Below are 17,637 nucleotides of genomic sequence, written 5' to 3' on the forward strand. Positions count from 1 at the left end.
GATTCAACCAACCTGGACTGTATAATACTGTAGTATTTATTTAGAGGAAAAAAATAATCTGTTGTAAAAGTACACCTCTGCAGTTGAAACTCATGTTGTTCAAGGGTCCACTGTAAATGAGTAACTTCAGACTGCTGCAACTTATATAACTTATATTTTTATTTTAACTTATATTTTTATTAAGCAACTGTACTAATTCTAACTTTGGATGGGAGAGCACTGTCTAACTTTGGAGAGGTGCTCATACAGTGCTAGGAAATCTCCCCAGTTAGTTGCTCACTGGGAAGGAGTCTTCCAGGAAAAGGATTTCTCATAAATTCAAGTACCTTCTGTTGGTTTATATTTTAAGTCAGTGCCTAGAAGCAGTTCAAGGATATATACAAAAAGAGATTTAAGTTGTCCTGTGACAATGGACCAAATGATCTGATGGGTATTTTAGCCAACATTCAGATTACACAAGAATTTTTTTAAAAAAACAACAATTTTTAACACAATTTGAAAAGGAACAGTATACATTATATAACCTGGAAAGTGTACATGCCTAGATGGTGAAGACTTGAGTGTATAACATCAAAACACAATAGTCCTTAGTAATGTCACAGCATTAATCCAGTTCCTGAATCTTCATATATTCACTCTAAATATATTCTCTTCACTTACCACTTTATGAGGTCTTGCAAACCTAAGCTAGAACTTCACAGCCCTCACAGGACTTGAAAGAATTTTACAAACCTGAGGTCTTTACATAAATACCACCCTATCTGTAAGGCCATGCCTGACAATCTTACTGAAAATTGCTAACTGCACAAAACGGATTCATTTTTCTTCACAGCACTAAAAATACTACACACACACACATACACACACACAAATATATATATAGTGATTACTGTCTTCCCCTACTAGAATATAAGCACCACAAAAGGAAAGATTTTCAAGATTTTGTTCCTAGGGTATCCCCATTACCTAGAACAGTGCCTGGCACACTGTAGGCACTCAGTAAGTGTTTACTGAACAAAAGAAAGGGTATCAGATGTGTGCAAGTAAATAAAAGCTGATCCCTGCCATATGAATGAACGAGTCTCTTCTATCCACTTACAGCCTGGACTCAAGGTTAAAATAGGATTTTTGGACAAAGTAAAAGAGTAGTACTGATCTCTACACTACCATGTGTAAAACAGCTAGCTAGTGGGAAGCTAAGGTCTGGCACAGGGAACTCAGCTGGGTGTTCTGTGATGACCTAGCAGGGTGGGAGGGAGGCTGAAGAAGGAGGGAATTCACGTATACTTACAGCTGATTCACAATGTCATAGAGAAGAAACTAACACGAAATTGTAAAGTGATTTACTATAATTTTAAAAACCTAAAATTTTTTTCATTATTATTTTTTAAGGAAACAGAGGCCTCAATAAAATCTTCAAGCTGCCTACCCAACATTTTCCCAGCAAAACGAAAAAAAGAAAAAAGCAACAACCAAAAGAAGTATTTTTAATAAGTTGATTCTAGTTCTGGAGAGAGGACAAGTTAATTAAACTCACATGACTCTTAAGAAAAACAGGAAAGTTCAATACTTAACCAGTAACCAGTTAAAAAAAAAAAAAAAATCAAAGCAGCCTGTTTTTCTACACCCAAAATGGGATCCCATCACCTAGGAACACAGAGCTCAGCAGAGTATGTCTTACAGTTCTGGCCTCAGCCCTACATCCTCCAAGATCCAACTCCAAAGTCCCCTTTTCCTTTCCCTCCATCCTGGAAGCCTTCCTAGAACCATTTTACACACACCAAGCAAGCTTCAGACCTCCCAGTTCTAACTAAGCCCTGACCCAACCCAGCTGCATCCCAGCGTTTCCCACGGCCCGCAGAAAGACCCACCCATCTCGCGCCCCGGGATCCCCCGTAGACTACCAGCCCTACTAATCCATAACCAGGGAGCACGAAAGAATCCAGACTTGAGGACTTCCCAGCCTGGCCAAAATTGGAGGACATTTTAGACCTTTATCCCAGTTCTGCCAATTTCGGTGTGACCTTGAACACGTCCCTCCTAGGAGGTCCCCGTTTTCTCACGTTAAAGGCGAAGATAACACCTGCACCTGCTGTAAGGATTACAGGAGATCACACGTGAAGCACCTAACGGGACACCTGGCACGAAATGGAACTCCACCATCAGGGCCGTGGATCATTCCCCAGCCCTATCCCTACAGCCTCCCAGCTGAAAGGCATCTCGCCCAACAACCCAATCTCCGGGTTTCAGAGGCGGGCACTGAGGTCGGCCAGTAGAAGCGTGCTGGACGCCAGTCCCAGGACCTCGCGACGCCCCCGCCCGAGCCCCCTAGCCAGGCCCCCGCCGTTGCCGCGGGGCGAAGCAGTACCCACTGCCTTCCCTGGGTCCCCAGGTTCCGCGCGGCCCGGGCGCGGCCGCTCCACCTGCCGCCAGGCCCCGCCACCCGCTGCCCGCTCGCGGCCCGGCGCTCCCGGACTCCGGGGCTGGGCCTCCCGCGAGGCGCGGCGTACTCAACTCTTCACTTTGCCGAAGGTGCCGACGCCCAGCGTGTCGCCCAGCACGTAGTGGCCGATCTTCACCCGCCCGTCGTGCTTCTGCTTCTCAGCCATGTTCGGCGCGCGCAGCCTCGCTCCGCCGCCGCGGGATCCTCTGTGCGGCCGCCGCCGCCGCCTACCCACAGTGCAGCGGGCCCGCGGGGGGCGGGGGCCCGAGACTTGGGGACCAGGCGAGGCGAGGCGGGGCTGGGCGCGGGGAGGGGGGGGACGCGAGCAGGTGGGGGGGGGGGGGGCGTGGGCGTGTGCGCGCCGAGGCCCCGTGGGCGGGCGTCAGGCCGGCGTGGGCCCAGGACTAGGGCCCTGGGGGCGCAGTGGAGGGAGGGTGGCGCTCGGTGCGGGGGAGGTCGGAGGCCGACAGGTGTGCGCGGAGCGGGGAGGAGGAAGGATGTCGCCTCGCTACCTGGAGGAGGGGCCCTGGGGTGGGAGCCGGGTTAAGGGGCCCTTGAGCAGAACCTGACGGTGGAAATGAGAGGGTGAGATTTGGGCCGAATCTTGGCGAGTGGAAAGAGATGGAAGTATTAATAGAGCCTGGAGAAGAGAAACAGGCCTGAAGTGTGGGGAGAGGGGGGCGTGAAAAGCAGCGTGTGGGTCCGAGGGAAGTCCAGGCTGGCGGCAGTGGGGAAGGGCCTTGATCGAAGGTCAGTCGGAGGAGAGTCACAAGGAAGCGTTTGGAGTCACGCACTGTTTTCATACAGGTCACCACAGCACAAACAAAAAAAGCCAACTCTGCTGGCTTCACTGGTCCTCCTCTACGTACTGTCTAATTCTCAGTTGAGGAGAGACCCTCTCTAGAGCTCTCGGTTCTAACTAATTTGCACAAAGTTCCCCAATCAGTCCCAATATTTGCTCAACTGTATTTTAGACATACTTATATAAATATTTGGGCTTTCTAGGCGGCTCAGTCGTAAAGAATCCGCCTTGGAGACAAGGATTTGATCCCTGGGTTGAGAAGATCCCAGGGAAAAGGAAATGGCAATCCACTCCAATAGTGTTGCCTGGGAATTCCCATAGACAGAGGAGCCTGGCGGGCTGCAGTCCATGGGGTCGCAAAAGAGTCAGACACGACTAATCAAGTATATATAGCATAGAAATTGTGGCAGAGCTGCACAAGAGGGAAATAGTGAAAGAAATTGAAGAGGGAAACTGAACGTTGTGAGCTTGGGGAGTAAGCTACCTAAGGGACAAAGGGCAATGTAAGGGCACGAATTAAAGGTAAAGATTGAAGGGGGAGTGAGGAAACGGCAAGAGGAAACTAGAAGCAGGCAGAGCCTTAAAAACTGCCGAGATACAGTAAGTACAGTGATTATGGCTTCCTCCTCCCGCCCTCCTTTCTCCTCTCTTTTCTTCTTTCTTTCCTTCCTTCAGTCTCCTAGTTTCCAGTGTTGCCTGTCTTTCAGTGCTTAAAAATCATTTGCCTATTGGGAATAAATGTTTAAGGATTAGTTGAACATCTTTTACCTTTGTGTATGACAGTAGAGTTTCAAGGTCACATTCCTCAAATAGTAAGTCTCATCGCATTATTTATAGGTAAAGAGAGAAATGTATTAAAAAGGATAAGATGTAACACAAGTTCTTTTTCTGAGAAGTGATGAATATGCAAACTGCAAACTTGCATCTATTCTGCACACCAAGCCAATCTGATGAGAGATGATCATGGCTTATAAATTATAGACATCACAGCTGTTGAACAGAGGCTATTTCTGTTCATTCTTGGGATCATCTTTCTTGCTGACAAGAAGTATCATTTAAGAATCACTCTACCTAGCCGGCAATTGGAGGAAAATAGCCAGTTATTTTGATACTGGTATTTGGTTAAGGATCACTCCTTCGGTATTTATTCAAGTAAGAAAAAATATCTGTTCTACTTTTGAGAAATAAGATGAATGTGTCACTTGTTTTAACATCCTAGTGAAAGATGTTAAAGGCTATTAGATTGCTTTCTTGAAGCTTTATGAAGACAGCCTATAAAGAAATTTTAAAGCATTCTGCAGTGTCTTAACTATTGGTGGATAATTAAACTTTAATTATTATATGCCACATAACTATGATCCTTACCTAGCAACTATGAACTACTTTGTAGTTTTATTATTATACCAAACAAGTAGATGATACTTCATAGATTAAAAAGCTCATTTAAATGCAATTATCTCAGTTGTCATAAAAGAAACTTATTATTATCCCCATTTTATGATGATAAAACCTAGATTTTCCCTTTCTGATTTGCCCAATGCAAATCAACTAAGTGGCAGACTCAGAACTCATATCCAGTTCTGACCTGTCCTTTTGTATTTTTACCATGAAACAGCTACCCATATAAAAAAGAGTATGTGATGCTCTAAAAACATAAAATTTTTACAACTATAGTTTCATTGTCATGTTTTTATTATTTTTAGGGAATGTCAACCGGAGAAGGCAACGGCACCTCACTCCAGTACTCTTGCCTGGAAAATCCCATGGATGGAGGAGCCTGGTGGGCTGCAGTCCATGTGGTCGTGAAGAGTCGGGCATGACTGAGCAATTTCACTTTCACTTTTCACTTTCATGCATTGGAGAAGGAAATGGCAACCTACTCCAGTATTCTTGCCTGGAGAATCCCAGGGACAGAGGAGCCTAGTGGGCTGCTGCCTATGGTGTCGCATAGAGTTGGACATGACTGAAGCAACTTAGCATCAGCAGCAGCAGGGAATGTCAACAATGTGTACTTTAATCTTGTATTTTTGTCTGTTTTCATGACTTTCGTTTAAAGGATAGATGGAATGCTAAGTGGGTGATGACAATGGGAAAGGACAATTCTTGGTGGCATCGCTCAGTCTTCTGTTGCTGAATAATTTCAATTGTGATTCCATATTTGCCTCTCCTACCCAACAGTACAACGTGAGAATTCATCAGATTGAATCTCCTTAAAGAGCCATGCCACTTGGAGGGTCTCACCACCCCCCAAAAAGTCCTAGTAAACACAATAGACCCCATTTTATTGTTTTCCAGTGATGTTTTAGTGTCCACTTGTTTAGTACCAGTCTCTAAGATTACTGTCCCCTGGGAAGCTATTCAGTTCTTAACCAGGTCCAGCTATTACTGCTTTACCTTCTTACTATGGTAACTTTGGAGTTACTTGACTTCAAATCCTCTATACTGGGGACCTGAGTAAGAGAATAATGGAGCACCACCTAAGCAAATACACTTAACTAGATTCCATTGGTATTATCAATAACCACTTTCTTCAATTCTTTGCTTCTCCTTGAGGCTTACCTACTCTGACCACGCACCTGTGCTCTCTATTCCGCATTCTCCATTCCCCTAGCCCTTCTCTGCTTTTTCCATGGCACTAACCTTCTGACATACTGTTTAATTTACTCGTTTATTACATTTTTGTTTTGTCTGTCTTTTGCAACTAGAAGGTAAGCTTCACAGTTTCTTCCCCTCTCTTTTTATTCACTAATGGATATATCCTCAGCACAGATGTACCCTAGTAAGTCACAGGCTCTTTCTTCAGTGGATTAAGCTTGTGTGGCACCTGAAGTTTATACAATGAGGCAGAACCTCCTTAATGAAAAAATATGAAGTTGAAGATGTAAGTAAATATTTGAAATTAAATCTACAAAATTTTTGAAGTTAACAAATAACACAAACTTACCAAATCTAGAAAAATAACATTTTTATAAATTAACGATTCCACCTATCTCTATAATATGTGCTTTCTACATATTTTGGCTGTGTATTCTTTGATTGTCTCCTCATATTTTATATTTTTATAGAGAGAATAGAAAGATAATTCTGTCCTTCCTCTAACATGATTGATTGAATTTTTGTTCACATCTTCCTCTTCAGGATTCACATAGTGCTTTTTTCATAGAATTAATATAGCATCTATCAATTCTGTTATTATATATGTGAATATTTCATATACCTTTCACATTTCATATACAAACTAATATTTCATATACATGTGAAAATAACATACCCTTTCTGCTGCTCCTGGGACTTGACAGAACCTAGTAAATCATTCCCACAATATTTATTGAATTAGATTAAAGAAAAAGATTACCAAAATGCAGAACCAAGTAGCAAGAATACAGGGAAGAGCATTTGAAAACTAAGTCAAATTAATATCAATTTGATTTCACAAACACATGTATTAAATACAAAGCAGAATTTTTGGTATAGCAGTCATTAGTGAGATTGGAGATGGGCATAACCCAGAACATATAGGACCTTAGAGACTCATGATAAGGTATTCTTTCCTATTATTGTTCTCCAATTTAAAATAAAAAGAAAGTTGGACACTCAATGATTAATAAAATGTGCTGATGGTGTCTGATAGATAGTATTAGTTCAGTAATTGCTTCTTTTTTGTTTTTATTACGAAAAATTTCAAACATACACCAAAGTAGGATAAATAACTCCCACCTTTAATGATTATCAGTATTGTTTCATTTAGCAATCTATTTTTTCAGTTTTTTTTGTTTCATAGGGTGTTTTATTAAAATTATTTGCTTGCTGTTTCACTGGTAAATACTTCAGTATACACTGCTAATAGATAAGAACTTCTTTTTAGCATAGTGATGCTACCATTATCATATCTAACAAAAATAACAGTAATTCCTTACTATTATAAACCACCCATTTTGTGTTCAATTTCTCTTGATTGTCTTAAGAATAATTGTACATTTGGTTTATTCTAATCAAGATTTTTGAATAGCATTTTATTGAAATGCATCTTATATTTCTTTTAATCCGTGACTTTTTTCCTCCCTCTTTAATAAGTGTCATTTGTTGTTTAATAAGTAGGTCATTTTACCTGTTGAATATTCTAAACCCTGTTGGATTTACTTTAACAATTATTCTTGATTATCAAAGTATGATGGTCTGGTGTTGTAGGAAGCATAGTATTTAGAAACAAAAATCCTGAGTTCCTGTCTCAGCTTAATCACTTAGTGTGTCCTTAAACAGATCGATTTACATCTCATTGGTAAAACCAGTAGTGTCAGGAAATTCAATTCCTAAATCCACTGCCCGTGTTAGAATGAAGCTATCGAAGGAAAAAGGGAGAGTACTATGAAGTACTAGAGGCTGTAGTCCAAGGTATCTCAACAAACTGATCTTGGTACATTATTTTCCCTACACATGTTTTACCTCTTGACATTTATTATTACTGGAGTGTAAGGTTGAGAGGATAATATTACCTGGCCCAACAGTCTTCCAACAAATAAGTAGATACAATACATGTGACAACCGTTAAAACCCTTTAAAGGAAGTATAAAACTTTGTGATGTTATTTTTAGCAGGTATTCTAATAACAAATATTAAATTTAATGTAATCCATTTTCATTTTCATCTGAGTATGTTTCTAAATTGCTTCAATATGAGTCAACTTTTTTTTCAGTGTAGTTAAGAAAAATATAACATTTTGGATCAGATTTTCTCCATGGCCAGATGCATTAATTGGAATAACAAAGGTTGTTTGCTTTGCTGTATAAACATTATGGATCTAACAGCATTTTTAGAATCTTGCTTTCATGTGTGTGTTGACAGCTTGTCTGGAAAAAAAAAAACAAACTCAAACATACTTTTAGATCAATTAAATCAATTCTTTCCCGCCTGGCATGGATTCAGTGCCTAGCTATACTGTGCTTTTAAACTAGTGAGGTTTGAATAAAGTGATACCAATGTCACCTTGACATGATTATCATCGTATTATAGCTGTGTGTTGGAATTAAAACAACCCTTGACAAAACTATAGAGTATACACATTATTTGAAGTCTTTTATAATACACTTTTAATGACCCCCAATGGGTGTTAATGCTTTGGGTTTTTGCTTCAATCCTGTGAGCATTAACTACAAAGCTTTAACATGATTAATTAGTGCAAACATAAGACCAATTAGCTAATTTCAAAATTTCCTAATGCTGCATATATATTAAAGTAACTCTCCCTCTAAGATTAAAGACCTAAAAAAATACCCAGAGATTTCTATTTCTTTTCTGTGGGCAAGCACTAGGTGCCCTTCAAGGGCTCTTAACTCTGAGGTTCTGATTCTCTGAAATTAACTGTGTTACATTCATTAAGGGGCTTCCCTGGTGGCTCAGTGGTAAAGAATCTGCCTGCAATGCAGGAGACTTAGGCGATGTGGGTTCGATCCCTAGGTTGGGAAGATCCCCTGGAGGAGGGAAATGGCAGCCCACTCAAGAATTCTTGCCTGGAGAATCACATGGACAGAGAAGCCTGGTGGGCTACAGTCCATGGGGTCACATAGAGTTGGACACAACTGAAGTGACTGAGCACGCATGCATTCATTAATAAACTTTACACCCTTTATTTTTTAAGTGTTGAAATGTTTTTAAAGTGGTATAAAACTAGTGATCTTACCAAGTAAAGATTCCCAGATTCTTTGGGTATATTGCTCCTTGTTCTAAATATATGCATTCATTGAAAAATACATGTACTAAGTGCCAACTGTGTGCTAGATACTGTTTTAGGCACTGGGGATATAGTAGTGAACAAGACATCTGCTCCTTGTCTCATTTATCACTCATAGTGTTAGCATTTGTTAAAGAAAAGCTATTCACAGCAGTTTTAAAGAAGCTTAGTTGACTATATCTGTAGGGACTACTGTAATGGGGTATTACAAGAGGTGAGAGAGATTGGCTTGGGCTCCACTCTGAATACAACAAAGAAAAGTGGGGATTTGTAGCCAAGGAGCTGCATGGGAATATTGGTGAATAGAAAATTACTGGGAGGTTAGGGTAATTCTTTGTTCGACTAACCTAACAGGATCCTTGCTGAAAGAAGGCCAAGATGATGGTGAGGATAAGGATTTTATTGGATATTGAGGGTGATTATTCTGGCTAAACCAAACTTAACAGCGTGTGTAGGTGTATATGCTTAGTCGATCAGTCCTGTCCAGATCTTTGCAACCCCATGGACTGTAGCCTGCCAGGCTCCTCTGTTCATGGGATTCTCCAGGCAAGAATACTGAAGTGGGTAGCCATTTACTTCTCCTGGGGATCTTCCCAACCCAGATATTAAACTCTCGTCTCCTGCATTGCAGGTGGGTTCTTTATGACTAGTGCCACCAGCTTAACAGGATTCTTGCTAAACTTGAGCTCTTGAGGACATGTCCAAAGATTGGGCCTAATTGGGTTTAGAGGAGCCTGACAAGAGTTAGGTCAAAGAGAGAGTCTTTTTCACATTCTAGTGGAAGAGGCAGACAATAAGCAAACAGATGTATCATATAATATACTGTTAGTGACAAGAGCTGTAGAGGAAAATAAGCAGAATAAATAGATACAAAGATGAAAGTGGGGAAGGGGGAAGGTTGAGTATGCATTTCATATAGATGGTCAGAGAAAGTCTTGCTGAGAATGTATAGAGCAGGGACCTGATAAGGAAGGAAGGAGTCATTGAAATATCTGGAATAAGAGCATTCCAGACAGAAGGAAAAGCAAGCCCAAAGGCCCTGAGACAGTACAAATAGCATATTGGAGGAATAGTGAGAAGGTCAGTGTGTCCAAAGTGGTAAGTACCAGAATGAGAACGGTGGGGTTTGCAGTTGGAATGCCTGGAGCCAGGTCATCTGGGGTAGGCTATGGTAAAAATTTTGAATTTTCTTTCAAAGTGTAATCACAATTTTGGGAAGGTTTTTGAACAGAAAAGTGATGAGATATAAATGTAAAGGATCTCTTTAGATGGCCGTGTGGGAAAGACTCTAAGGGGACAAAGTGGAAGAAAAGCAAATTAAGAGGCCATTGTAGCAGAACAGATGAGTGCTGATAGTAGTTGACACAATGGTAGTTACGATGAAGATGGTGACAAGCATTCAGATTTGGCATATATTTTTATATTAGCACCAAGAGAATTTGCTAATAGTTGGATGAGAGGTGTAAGAAAAATCACAAAAGAGGGACTGAATACTTAGGTTTGGGGGTCCACGCAACTAGACGAACAAGGGTGCCATAGACTGATGTGTGGAAGACTTCACGAGAAATTAGTTGGGAAGAAGGGAAGGACAACGGACAAAATTCTGTTTTGATCATGGTGAACATGAGATGTTTAATAGAAATTCTAAAGAATATGTCAAGTAGGAGACTGATACAAGACTGAACTTCCAGGAACTTCCAGGACATTTCCAGTCTGAAAATGTTTCAAAATAGTCAGCTGGAGATCACTTAGGAAATAAATATAAACAGCAAAAGGAAGAGGTTCTCAGACTGAGATATCCCAGGTTTAGAGATATGTAAAAGGAAGAGAAGTTATCAAAAGATGCTGAAAAGAGGAAGGAAGGGACTTTCTAGGCAGTCTGGTGGTTAAGATTCTGTACTTCCAATGCAGGAGGTGTGGGTTTGATCCCTGGTCAGGGAACTAAGATCCCACATGCCATGTGATCAAAAAATAAAGTGGGAGGAAATTTAAAAAACTGTCATCAACCATTTCAACAAACACCAACTATGTCTGATGATACCAAGAGATCAAGTGAATGAGAATGAAGAGTTGCTGGTTGGATTTGATGACCTTGACAAATGACTTTGCAGCAGAATGGTGAAGATTAAAGAATGGAGTGAGCTTATGAAAAAGTTGAAAAAGTGGAGAAGGTGATTATATACAATTCTTTTATCTTTTGTCATGAAAGGAAGCAGAGAAATTTTTGAGTTTTGCTATGAAGGGACCATAGCAAAGGCAAATTTGGATACAAGGGTGGGATTTTTTAGGGTGAAGAAAAATGCAACATGCTTATATGTTGATAGGAATGATCATGTAGAAAAGGAAAAAATGATGGTGTATGATAGAGTGAATAACTATAGAACGTTTATTAGTGGATCCTATGTTGGCAGTCCTTAAGGAACTTCCATACCTGCTTTCAGGAACTTATACTCAAATGGAAAACATATACACTTAAATTAGTAAATTGCAAAAAAATTAGTAAATTTGAAAATGGTGAAATCAATTCAGTTCAGTCGCTCAGTTGTCTCTGACTCTTTGTGACCCCATGAACTGCAGCACGCCAGGTTTCCCTGTCCATCACCAACTCCCGGAGCCTGCTCAAACTTACGTCCATCGTTGGTGATGCCATCCAGCCATCTCATCCTCTGTTGCTCCCTTCTCCTCCTGCCTTCAATCTTTCCCAGCATCAAAGTCTTTTCCAATGAGTCAGTTTTTCACATCAGGTGGCCAAAGTATTAAGAGTTTCAGCTTCAGCATCAGTCCTTCCAATGAATATTCAGGACTGATTTCCTTTAGGATTGCCTTGTTTGATCTCCTCGATGTCCAAGGGACTCTCAAGAGTCTTCTCCAACACCACAGGTTAAAAGCATCAATTCTTCGGTGCTCAGGTTTCTTTATAGTCCAACTCTCACATCCATACATGACTACTGTAAAAACTGTTGCTTTGACTAGATGGACCTTTGTCAGCAAAGTAATGTCTCTGCTTTTTAACATGCTGTCTAGGTTGGTCATAGCTTTTCTTCCAAGGAGCAAGCATCTTTTAATTTCATGGCTGCAAAAATGGTGCAATAAGTAATAAAAAGTTGTGGATAGGATTGACTGAAGAGTGTAGGACAGTTATTAAAGGGTTTTGTGTTTAACCAGAAGAAAACTAATGGCAGTGACAGTTCCAGTAGGAAAGGAGAGGAATGGATGAATTTCAGAGATATTTAAGAAAAAGAATGAATAGGATTTAGTATGGTTATTTATAAATTAGAGAAATGGGACAGTTCTGGATGAAGAAGTTGTGATGGCTGAATCTTCTAAAAATTTTCTTAGTTTATCACTTCCTTCCTTCAAAAAATTCAAACACTTTACATTGTCTAAAGATTAAAAGTTTAAAACTCTATACTAGAATTCATGGACCCCTAAAATCTGCCCTTTAGGGCAAGTACCTTCATCTTCCTGAGATATGTCCTTGGAACTCAAGGACTTTGTGAAATCCAGTTTAAAAAGTACTGGTCTACAGCATCAAATTCCAAGTCTTTAAGTCTGCATTCAAGGCCCTCTATCTGATCCCTGACAACCTCATGTTCCTTACCCAAAGCTGTATTCATATCAGATTTCTTTCTGTTTTTTGTACACACCAAGCTGTAGTTAGACTGTACCTGTGCTCGCTTTGTTCTCATTGTCTGGAACCTCTTTAGTCCTTGGTATTCTAAATCACAGTCTGCCTAACAGACAGTTTCAACATTTGTTGCAGAGAAGAAGCCAATTCTGACTCCATGTTAGAACTGTTTATATGACTTGCTTTTGGTTGCTTTTGTTATTGTAATCATACAGAATGGCCTGGCCTCAGAGAATCCTGCCCTCTGCCTAACTGTTTTAAGTGACTTTGTTCAGAACCCTGTCCACCAGTGGATGGCAGGAAGGAAGAAATTAATACATCCCCTGCCTGAGGCTTGCCGTTCTGGGAGATGCTTGCAAAATTAATCGCCCTTTTGCTTTGCTTCCTCACCTGCCCCCATCTCTGATCTATAAAGAAGTCTGGCATTCAGCTCCCATAAGATGGTTATTTTGAGGTGCTATCCTGCCATTTTCTCAGTCATCCAGCTCCCCAGTGAGTCTCTTCCTTACCTCAACCCCTCTTCTCTTGGGTTCATTGGTCTGTTGTGTGGCAAGCAGAGCAAGTGAGCTTGGACTCTGTATCAGTAACACATTCACTTCCTCTATTCAAAATTCATCTTCTCTTGGTAGGCTTTCCTCAACTTCCCAGATGCATTTGACCATGCTGCATCTATTAATAATAATGCTAAATGACACTTAATTAGATCCATCACTATACTTATCCATATGTCTGGGCCACTATTTGACTATTAATTCCTTGAGAGCAGGCACTGTGAAAATCATAGGTGCTTCATGCATATGAATTGGACAAGTAATAAATGAATGACATCTTAGTTTCAGCATAACTCTATCTCAGTTGACCTATTCCCTCCTAGAAGCACTAAAGGCTTCTTTTTGTTTATTCCTATAAGGTCCTCTGTCCTCTCTCCCGGCACCGTGCTGTGCTATAGCATTGGAAGCACTGGAGGCTCCTTTCTGCCTGTCCCTGTAAGGCCTCTGTCCTCTCTCCCGGCACTGTGCTGTGCTATAGCATTGGAAGCACTGGAGGCTCCTTTCTGCCTGTCCCTGTAAGGCCTCTGTCCTCTCTCCCGGCACCGTGCTGTGCTATAGCATTGGAAGCACTGGAGGCTCCTTTCTGCCTGTCCCTGTAAGGCCTCTGTCCTCTCTCCTGGCACTGTGCTGTGCTATAGCATTGGAAGCAACTGGAGGCTCCTTTCTGTTTGCTCCTGTAAGGCCTCTGTCCTCTCTCCCGGCACCGTGCTGTGCTATAGCATTGGAAGCACTGGAGGCTCCTTTCTGCCTGTCCCTGTAAGGCCTCTGTCCTCTCTCCCGGCACCGTGCTGTGCTATAGCATTGGAAGCACTGGAGGCTCCTTTCTGCCTGTCCCTGTAAGGCCTCTGTCCTCTCTCCTGGCACTGTGCTGTGCTATAACATGGTGTTTGTTTCGTGGCACTGTTGTTTTCTTTTTCTTCTGTTTTCAGGCAGAAAAACATTTCTCCCTGCCTGAAATAGTCAAGGGTGTGGGGTTTATCCTGTTTATCTTTGTATCCCAAGTACCTAGTTTCTCCATAAATGTTTTAAGAATGTATTGCTCAATAATTAAAGAGTTATCTTACCTTTTAAAGTCTTATATCATGTAATCATGCCCATCTTTTTCCACCTTCACAAAGAATTCCCTAATCACTCTTGGCTAGGATTAATCTTTCACTCTGGCATTCTGTTACTAGGGCTATTAATATATCTCTTTGTAATTATCACTTGGGGGGTGTTATTGATGTAGAGTATCAACAAAAGCCTAAGAACAAGAGAACTTTTATTCTTCATTGTTTGCCCGTGTGTTGTGATTCTCAACTTCTCTGTGTACTGCTACACTTGGGTAGTGCACACCACTGCCAGTTCCTAGATCACTTGGCACGATTCTACCCTTTCCCACTGGCGAGAGCTGTCAAGCAACACTCTTCTATTTGTTATGATTTATTTTATTAAACAATTAATCTACTGCATTTGCACAGTATTTTCATAAATTAGTAACTCTTTATGATCATCTTTTGCTCCACTGAGTCTTATTCACTAGGTGTTCTTTAAATATTTCATGAATGAATAGAAGAAGGAAGGAAGGAGCATTATTTCCACTACCAAGTCCAAAGGGAATTCAGACTTGGCCTTTTGTACAAAGTAAGTCCACTCATTTAATCTATTACTGTTTAGAGCCAGAAATAATTATTTGTGTGAGCTAGAGGGATACAATAATGTCCTTCGTAAACTAAATTCTAAAGAAAATAATAGTTTTACTTTTAAAATGATGCTTATTTCCTCAGGTCATGCTAGTCTTGGAAGCAAACAGAACTATTTCAGGAACCCCCTGAGGTTTTATTGAGCTCTGACCTCTATGGAGCCCACCTGACCTGCACTTGTTTCCATTTCCCAGTGATACTCAGCACTCCTTACCCACCTGGCGCCCTCTACTGCCATCCTGATCCTCAAAATTCAAGAGGAAGAGTTTTTTTTTTTTTCCTCTCCCCAGCAACAGCTCTAATAATTGAGAAGGTGACTTTGTTCTCTTAGTCTGTAGGCCCTTGTTACAATGCAGAACTTGCAGTGGATTTCTCAGGGAAAGGACTGAGCAACATACAGAGAACATCAGCCACACACAGTCATAAGCAGTATCCCTGCTCCCTGCACACAGGAACTGAGTGCTGTGTGTGTGCACTCAGTGGCTCAGCCGTGTCCAGCTCTTTGTGACCCCATGGACTGCAGCCCGCTAGGCTCCTCTGTTCATGGGATTCTCCAGGCAAGAACACTATAAGTGGGTTGCCATTTCCTCCTCTAGGGTATCTTCCTGACCCAGGGAGACCTTGCCTCTCCTGAGTCTCTTGTATTGGCAGGCAGATTCTTTATCACTGAGCCACTGGAATACCCCATAACCAAGTAGCTCAAGTCAATTGTATGTGTCTTTTATACTTTCTTCTACCATTTGAGTTACCTTCACCCGGGACATCTTCCACTTTTCCAAAGACTGGAGGCAGCTTTAATTCCCCCCTCTGTAGGAAAAAAGCAAATTAGCCACGGTGGCCTGTGTGGTCAGGATCTGTCACCCCACAGCCTCTTGCTCTTTGGAAAAGTGGAAGATGTCCCTGGTGAAGGTAACCCAAATGGTTATGAGCTGGTCACGAGCTGCTTTGTGCAGTATGCCTGTAAGAGTTCCACCATGAAAGCCCTGGCTGCTATGGCACTGGGGCTACACTGGAGTGGCATCATGGTTATGTTATATGAGGTTATGTTATGGCTGCTGCTACGGCTGTTGCATCAGCCGTGAGAGAGGCTGTATTATGGCTGCCGTGCCAGCCAGGAGAGAATAAAAGTGTCTGCAGTTCCTACGGCCCCTCGAGTCTCCTTCGAGCCTCTTAGCTCACACCTTGCCTACCCTGGTTCAGTGGACAGTGTGGACAGCACAAGTCAATTAGTGTCACGAACAGGATCAGCGATACATCCACTTTGTGTTTTCTCTTTGTGTCATCATTCTAGAAGGCTTCTCCTGTTACTGGGATAAAGGGAGAAGGGAGAGCAAGGCGTGTTGGGGGGAGGACTGTCTGTAAATTGGACAGTTTGGTGCCTTGCCAGAATTCGAAAAGTGAGCATGTGGTTGGCATCTCCACAATGATTCTGCTCCTTTACTCTTTCATTACTTGATCTACCTGATATCTCACATAGATTATGTAATAAGTTGTGTAGAATTTCAGGCATACTTAGCTACAGACATAGGGAAATCCTAACAGTTATGATGTATAATGGAAAACATCACAGCATCTCTCATGAATTTTTCCAGAAAAAAAAAAAGAATTCAAAGCTATCTTTAACCATATTTTTAGAAATATGGCTTTGAGTTTATCCTCATAAGGAATAAAAAAAAAGCACTTTAAGTATCTTCCTGATAGCTCAGTTGATAAAGAATCTGCCTGCAGTGCAGGAGACCCCAGTTCGATTACTGGGTCGGTAAGATTCCCGGAGAAGGAAAAGGCTCCCCACTCCATTATTCTGTCCTGAAGGATTGCACGAACTACAGTCCATGGTGTCGCAGAGTCAGACATGCCTGAGCAACTTTCACTTTCTCTTTTTAAAAAGTACATTTCAAGCCCTTTACAAACTATTTCAAAGGTTTGTGTGAGGAACAATGAAATTTTTTTAAATTGGAGGGATTTTTTAAACTGATAAAATTCACTTATCTCAAATTTACAACTACTTTTGACATGACTTTTTTTCCAGTTAATTGGTTTTTGGCTTATTATAAAATTGAATCATTAGAGGACCTTTAGGAGTAAGTTAAATGCTATTTTTCAGAATATAATTCAAGCCTCAGGATTTTTGAATGCCTACCCTTCTAGATATAAAAGAACTATCTCATGAATTACGCCCTGAAGGCTCTTACCTTCTCAAGGAAATTTGTACTCTGGAAACAATTTAGAGACCAGTAACTTGTTTTTTAACTCATGGGTTAAAACTGCTCATGGATGAAAACAGAAGTTCATTATATTTCTTTCACCAAACTCTCTTTAGTTACATAGGTGAGAAGTTACATGATTTTTGGTACCTACTTTTGTTAGATCTAATACCCTCAGAAACATAGACTTGTAAAAAAAAAAAAAAAGACAAGACTGTGATTATACATTTTTTCCTGCCCTTTTCTTTACTTCTTCAATTTAAAATCTAATGGTTTTATGATGCCCACAGAACAAAAGCTAACTGGTATGATAATTGCTTAGTGAAAACAAGCTGGAAGGCAAAGAAACTTTTTTTGAGACAGAATCAATCAAATCTGTCTGTAATAAATCTGTTTCTAAGTCACAACATTGATTATGTTCCTTGAATCCAAAATTCAGTTTCTACCCTGAGTTATTGCTGGAAGTGCTCTCTGCATTAGTCATAAATCCAAGCTCACCAGCGGTTCCTTACTTTCTCTCTTAGTTTGCCAGTAAATTCTACATTTTTGATGTTTACCCCTGTTTTCCATTCCTGTTTAATTCAGAGTCTAAAGGTTTC

The 17,637-nt window shown here is 41.0% G+C and overlaps 1 protein-coding gene and 1 long non-coding RNA gene across 3 annotated transcripts in view; one reads left to right on the top strand and one right to left on the bottom strand.

The window, feature by feature from the left end:
- Window positions 1-2,686, bottom strand: part of PRKAA2 (protein kinase AMP-activated catalytic subunit alpha 2) — a 79,347-nt gene extending 76,661 nt beyond the window's left edge. The window contains exon 1 of one of the 2 annotated variants that reach the window (XM_019957386.2): window positions 2,516-2,686. In XM_019957386.2, the coding sequence (XP_019812945.1) occupies window positions 2,516-2,609 (94 nt within the window). In that variant the 5' untranslated portion in view covers window positions 2,610-2,686. The remainder of the gene's footprint in view (window positions 1-2,515) is intronic. The other variant, XM_070786466.1, reaches the window with a different exon arrangement.
- Window positions 2,687-2,820: 134 nt separating this feature from the next.
- On the top strand, window positions 2,821-5,524 carry LOC139182231 (uncharacterized). Its single transcript, XR_011565874.1, has 2 exons — window positions 2,821-3,845; window positions 4,949-5,524. It is a non-coding gene; the product is annotated as an uncharacterized lncRNA (long non-coding RNA).
- The last annotated feature ends 12,113 nt before the right edge of the window (window positions 5,525-17,637 follow it).

This window comes from Bos indicus, chromosome 3, assembly GCF_029378745.1.
Source record: "Bos indicus isolate NIAB-ARS_2022 breed Sahiwal x Tharparkar chromosome 3, NIAB-ARS_B.indTharparkar_mat_pri_1.0, whole genome shotgun sequence".
Taxonomy (NCBI): Eukaryota; Metazoa; Chordata; class Mammalia; order Artiodactyla; family Bovidae; genus Bos; species Bos indicus.